Raw genomic sequence first — 6,713 nt, 5'->3', positions numbered from 1 at the left:
GGCCCAACCCCCCAATCGGCCCTACCCTGAGCGTGACTGAGGGTGGCATTGCAACCTCCCGATCCGCCCTGCTCTGTGCATGACGGGGCGGCGCCCCAACTCCCCAATCGGCCCTGCTCTGAGCCTGACCAGGGGCTGCACTTAGGGATTGGGCCTGCCCTCTGCCACCTGGGAGCAGGCCTAAGCCAGCAGGTCGTTATCTCCCGAGGGGTCCCAGACTGCGAGAGGGCACAGGCCGGGCTGGGGGACCCCCCTCCCCCCGCCCCCCGAGTGCACAAATTTTTGTGCACCGGGCCTCTAGTATTATCATAAACTTAGTGGTTTTAAAAAACAGAAATGTATTCTCTTACAGCCTGGAGGCCAGGAGTCTGAAATCCGTGTCACTGGGCTGACAATAAGGTTTTGGCAGGGTCATGCCTTCTCCAGTGGCTCTGGGGGAGAAACCATTCCTTGCCTCTTCCAGCTTCTGGTGGCTGCCAGCATTCCTTAGTTTGTGACTCCATCACTCCAATATCTGCCTCTGTGGTTACGTTGCCTTGTCTTCTGTCTGTGTCAGATTTCCCTTTGATTCTTTCTTAAAAGGCCAATTGTGATTTAGGCCTCGCCTGAATAATCCAGGCCAGTGATGGCGAACCTATGTCAGAGGTGACACGCGAACTCATTTTTTTGGGTTGATTTTTCTTTGTTAAATGGCATTTAAATATATAAAATAAATATCAAAAATATACATCTTTGTTTTACTATGGTTGCAAAGATCAAAAAATTTCTATATGTGACACGGCACCAGAGTTAAGTTACGGTTTTCAAAATGCTGACACGACGAGCTCAAAAGGTTCGCCATCACTGAATTCTAGGCTAATCTCCCCATCTCAAAATCATGAATTTAACCGTAACTGCAGACACCTTTTCCCATATAAAATAACATTTACAGGCTCCAGGGATTAGGGCCTGATATCTTTGAGGACCATTTTCAGTGTTTATTTTCCTAAATTGTTAATTATTTTTGTAGGGTGTTCACCTGTCTTCAAATATTATGCTTATCTCACCCCACTACAGTGATTATTCTAAGTGGGGAGGTGCAATTTTCTGGGCACTGGGAGAAATTTTCTTCTTGATTCCAGCAAAATGTTGCTCTGCCTTGCTTCTTTGCTCCCACTATTTCTAAAGACTGTCTCTCTCGGGGGCAGACACCTCTGTTGGCTGTAATTCGTGCAATGGGATAATGCTGTGAGGGTTAAACCACCTTGTTAGGTCATCAACAATACCCCAGAGCAGGGGTCCTCAAACTTCTTAAACAGGGGGCCAGTTCACTGTCCCTTAGACCGTTGGAGGGCTGGACTATAGTTTAAAAAAAAACTATGAACAAATTCCTATGCACACTGCACATATCTTATTTTGAAGTAAAAAAACAAAATGGGAACAAATACAATATTTGTATTTGCATGTGGCCCACGGGCCGTAGTTTGAGGACCCCTGCCCCAGAGAGTGGGTATCATAGTTACCCCCAAGCACCCTTATTTTTTTAGCATCTGGTAACTCTAAATTTGGAATATCCAGAAGTTACACCTACCTATTTCAGTAGCCGTTCCTGACTGAGTTTAGTTCGGTTTCTTCCTCTAATCTGATCCCATCTGCTTTCTGGTTTTCAGGGTTCCTTATAATTTCTGGACCACAGAGTAAACTTTTCTTGTTTTCCAACATTTTTACAGGTGTTTTTTTTTTTCCTAAAAGTTATTTTTGGATATTTATTTTCCCCCAAAGATCTGAGAAACACGTGGGAGGCTGGTGAGTGTATGCCATATGTACCCTTGGTTCAAAGTCCAATCAATCTTTTAAATCACATTTAATTTCCTCACATGATTGCCATCTTATATTTACTTGTGCTTACCAAGTTGTATGGCTGAATCTTCCCTAAGTGGCTCACATTTAAAAAGTATTTTACTAAATAACTAGATCCTACAAAGTTCTAAAAACTTAAATTATTCTCATCTTCTGAAGCCTTTTTATTATATAGTATATAATATACATTATATAACAGGCCATTTTATCTCATTATAGTCAGATGAATAGTTAAAAACTATATACAGGGTGGGAGAAAATTTAGGCTTACAGTTGTGAGTACACGAAACACAGAGTTTATTCTTGTATTATTTATTATTATATTATTTTCCATATGAACAACTGTAAACCTGCTTCTGCCCCACCCTGTACATATGTAGTAGTGGGACTATGAAAAATCACATGATTGAGGAAAGATTCTTACTTGTGATAGGCTAAGATATTATTCTAAAGAACTGCTCCTAAGTTGAAAAAATAATATTCTACTTTTTTCCAAGATTGGTTAAACATGTTTAAAAAAATAATTTTTAAGTAGTTGTGCTATACCAGGGAACAAAAAGATGAAAGGCTTCTTATAGAGCTAAATGCTTTAAGAGAAAACAAAAACTGCTGTGTACAGATCTATTTTTAGAATTAAGAAAACAGCATTAATTTAAGATTGGATCATTCTTAGGTTAACTACCACCACATGTGGCAGATGTTTGCTCTTAAAGAAATGCCAACTAAATATATAGGGAGTAATTCAAATTTAACATTTATAATTAAACTTGAACCTCATTCCAAATCTTCTCAAGTCAGCAATTATAAACTAAATAAACCTTGTTTATTTAGAGGCATAACTGGAATAGTAATTGATACCCTAAGGATATTAAAGAATTAATGCAATTTTAGATAAACACTAAAAGCACCAGCGCAGTAGTTAGGGCTCCTGAGTCCTATAATTCTATTTACTGGGGTGGCTCTGGAACCCAGTTTCATTATGTACAACATGAAACAGTTGCATTCGCTATCTCTAAGGCACTTCTCACTTTTTTTCATGTCCTGGGTAATATCGAAAATGGCAACACATGTAACATCCGGAGATTTACCTGGAATAAATGGAGGTTGTTACTCAAAGCTGGCGTTGACCATCTTGCTGCTTAGAGTTGTGGGATGGGTGTCCCAGGGCACCTGTATTCCATCTGTGGCATAGCATTATGTCTTGGCCCACAGTCTGGCAAACCGTGACCTCGCTACTCTGTTTGTGCTGTACACACTAGTTGTATTGGCACTTCTCGGAGCTTGTTAAGAATGAGAACCTTGCCTGGCCGGTGTGGCTCAGTGGTTGAGTATTGACCTATGAACCAGGAGGTCACAGTTTCATTCTGGGTCAGGGTACCTGTCTGGGTTGCGGGCCCAATCCCTGGTGTGGGGTGTGCAGGAGGCACCGATCAGTGCTTCTCTCTCATCATTGATGTTTCTATTTCTCTCTCCCTCTCCTTTCCTCTCTGAAATCAATACAAATATATATTTTTTTAAAATGCAGAATCTTTGGCTCCACCCATACCAACTAAATCAGAAGCTGTGTTTAAGGATCCCCTAGATCAGCGGTTCTCAACCTGTGGGTCACGACCCCTTTGGGGGTCGAACGACCCTTTCACAGGGGTCACCTAAGACCATTGGAAAACATATATAATTACATATTGTTTTTGTGATTAATCACTATGCTTTAATTATGTTCAATTTGTAACAATGAAAATACATCCTGCATATCCGATATTTACATTACAATTCATAACAGTAGCAAAATTACAGTTATGAAGTAGCAACGAAAATAATTTTATGGCTGGGGGTCACCACAACATGAGGAACTGTATTAAAGGGTTGCATTAGGAAGGTTGAGAACCACTGCCCTAGATGATTCATGTGCACATTAAAGTTTAAGAAGTACTGCTGTAAGAAACTTTCAGCTCTAAAATTCAGTGAACTTAAGAATCTGTTTTATAGAAGTACTAGAGGCCCGGTGCACAGATTCGTGCACATTGAAAGGAAATTAATTAAAAGAAATATTTTAATATTGCTATTTTCCCTCTTTCTATAATAAAAGTGTCAACCAGATTCAGGATCGACAATGACAGATCAAAACACACGCGTGCGACTGGCGCCAGTGAGAACTTTGTATGTATCGCACATTCGCGAGTCAAACTTAGCCTTTTATATGTATAGATAAACTTGCTTAACACGTTAAGCGCCCAGTCAGTCATTGGTGACTGACACTATACTTTCTGTCAGAAAGATAAAACAGGCTGGGCACTTAACGTGTTAATTAGACCTGCTTTCTGATTTAGCTAAACTTTTTCCAGCCCAGTGAAGCACCCCAACTTCTCTTTCAGGTAATTGTCAGCAACACAACAGTAAATATCAACATGAAGCAGATTATTATTGTAGATCACACAGGGAGAACTAAGGGTAAAATATTTAATTGCAGCAGTTTTTGACTATATTCTGCCCAGTGAGAAAACCTGAAGTCATTTTCAAGTTCCACCATTTCTTATTTCTTTTCAGTCAGGTCAAGTTTCTAAACTTTCTAAATCTCTGTTTTCTGGCTAATGAAGAGGAAATAGGATTCTACCAAGTCTCCTATGTACCTACTCCAGGACTTCTGTGAGGATCAAATGAAATGAGGCACATGAAAACACTTTACAGACATTTGGTTACAGTGTGAAATGTTTGCACCTGGCTATAAAGCAAGTCGGGTTGCTGGGCTGAAGAAACGCCAAGAAGCTAGTCGCTAGGGAGAGGACACAAGGCATTGCTACGTGATGCCATTACTCAGTGCCCACAGCGACCGTTTCCGGGCTGGGCTGGGCTATGGGCCACATTTTGTGCCATGGGATCTTGGCAGCATTGGCTACGATTTGGTGGGGTGTCACTCCGGGGTGGTAGTGGGGCCTGTCCCACTTGGGGGAAGCCGAGTGTTGGTTTGTCAGAGCCAGGTCCATGGTGCCATTTATTTTTAAATGGCCAGTATGCGTCATGGCAGCTCCTGCGTTGAGCATCTCCCCCCTGGTGGTTAGTGCACGTCATAGCTACTGGTCAGATCGTCTGCCCCTTGGTGGTCATTGCGCATCATAGCTACCAGTAGGAGGTAAGGATGGACACTTAGCCTTTTATATATATATGTGGATATTCTAGAATATATTTCATAATCTTAACAAATGCCATATTATAGTTAAAATAAAATTTAAAAAATATTTTTACACATATTTGTTTCTAATTTTTGAAAACAGGCAAATGTTTACTTTTTAATTAAAAGAAGGGAAATATATTTACCTGTTTGTATACTTGCCGTAAGTACATGATTTCCTCCACAGTTCCCAAGGATATCAGCCTAAACACTTTGACATCTCTGCATTGCCCAATCCTATATGCTCTGCAAAAATATTAAAAACAAAAGCAAACAAAAATCAGGTGAAACAACTTTGGGTTCAGGCAATATCTTTTGGACATAAAAATGGAAGATTACTGAAATTTTAATTTAAAAAGAAACATTTTATGTTTATATATGCTATACTATTTAATAATAGTGCAAAATAGAAATTCATATAAAAAGCCCAGTCATGGAAAAGTATTACAGAAAAATGTACATATCAACTTTATTTCTGTTACAAATATTAGCTTTTATTGTCCAAAAATTTTTCTTAAATTCAGATTTTTCTTTTATTGTAATCTTAATCTTAAGCTTAAACTTAAGAATGTTCCCAAATCATTCCATTTATATAAAATTCTCAAAAATGCAAACTAATGATAGAAAGCAGATCACTGGCTGCTTGGGAATGGGGACTTGGGGAGGGGCAGGAGAGGGATTATAAAGTAGTGTGGACGAAAGGGGCCACATGCTAACCTGACAAGCTCAGGGGAGGCCTGCATGGTGGTCTTGCAAACTCAAAGACCTAAAGTAACCACAAAGGATGGTCTGAAATTTAACTAAAAGCAGTTATGGTGGGTAGTCACCTCCTGGCCCTGTATCTTCCCTGACAAGGTCGACCTTTACCTTAACTGAGCTTAATAACTTTTTGCATCTATGATAACATATCATTGAAATGTCAGGGTAACTTGTAACTTCCCTTTTTCCCGGACCCCTCAGGGTACAACCAAATGTCCTGGGCTCCAGGACAGAGACACAAATTCCTTCACTGTTATTGTTATCATGTTAATTGTTGACTATAAACTGTCCTGTACCCACCCACGTAAGGTGTCTATCATTTCACTTTTTATCCAATCCCAGTTTTTTCTGCCCCCCCTTTGCTTTCTCCTGCCTCCCTAATCTATAAAACAAGGTGAGAGACAGCCATTCTCTGGAGCATTATCCCAGCTGGCTAAGACTCTGCTCCCCGGCAGCTGTTGATAGCGTGGCTCAAATAAGCTCACAAACTTCTTCACAGGTTTGGGTGTTTTTGCATTAACAGCAGAAGGGAAATTTGTGTGTGGGGGGGTGATGTATAGTGACTATTTCTTAGTGTGGTGATGGCTTCATTTGTACGCATATATCAAAACTTATCAATTGTACACTTTAAACATGTGCAGTTTATTGTGTATTAATTATATCTCAATGAAACTGTTTTGTTTAAAGAAAAAAAACATCTGGGTAAAAGCAGTTAATCAACTGGTAAGGCTATGAAAGTGCAGATTGGTGGTCCTCATCCAGAGATTTCCCTGGGGGCTGTCTGCCTGAATCACTCAGTTGACTAGTACCCCAGTTGTTTTGGTAGGAACCACAGTGCTAATTAAAACTCTAACCTGACTCACAACACTGGTTAACTATGGTTCTAGTCCCTGCAGGTTCTCCCAGGTGGAGCTTTAACAGATGCTCTGAATGAGGTCATCTGCTCCTA

The 6,713-nt window shown here is 40.2% G+C and overlaps 1 protein-coding gene and 1 long non-coding RNA gene across 2 annotated transcripts in view; one reads left to right on the top strand and one right to left on the bottom strand.

Annotated features, from left to right (window-relative positions):
• LOC106727383 overlaps nucleotides 1-5,230 on the top strand; it is a 13,599-nt gene extending 8,369 nt beyond the window's left edge. The window contains exons 2-3 of the long non-coding RNA XR_001363565.1: nucleotides 464-469; nucleotides 5,135-5,230. This is a non-coding gene — a long non-coding RNA (uncharacterized LOC106727383). The remainder of the gene's footprint in view (nucleotides 1-463; nucleotides 470-5,134) is intronic.
• ERCC6L2 (excision repair cross-complementation group 6-like 2) overlaps nucleotides 1-6,713 on the bottom strand; it is a 127,285-nt gene that overhangs the window by 56,816 nt on the left and 63,756 nt on the right. The window contains exon 13 of the mRNA XM_014545690.1: nucleotides 5,152-5,251. Coding sequence (XP_014401176.1) covers nucleotides 5,152-5,251 — 100 coding nt within the window. The remainder of the gene's footprint in view (nucleotides 1-5,151; nucleotides 5,252-6,713) is intronic.

This window comes from Myotis brandtii, unplaced genomic scaffold, assembly GCF_000412655.1.
Source record: "Myotis brandtii unplaced genomic scaffold, ASM41265v1 scaffold419, whole genome shotgun sequence".
NCBI classification, from domain to species: domain Eukaryota; kingdom Metazoa; phylum Chordata; class Mammalia; order Chiroptera; family Vespertilionidae; genus Myotis; species Myotis brandtii.
Note: the sequence above shows the minus strand (reverse complement) of the source record. Positions and strands in the feature narration are given on the sequence as shown.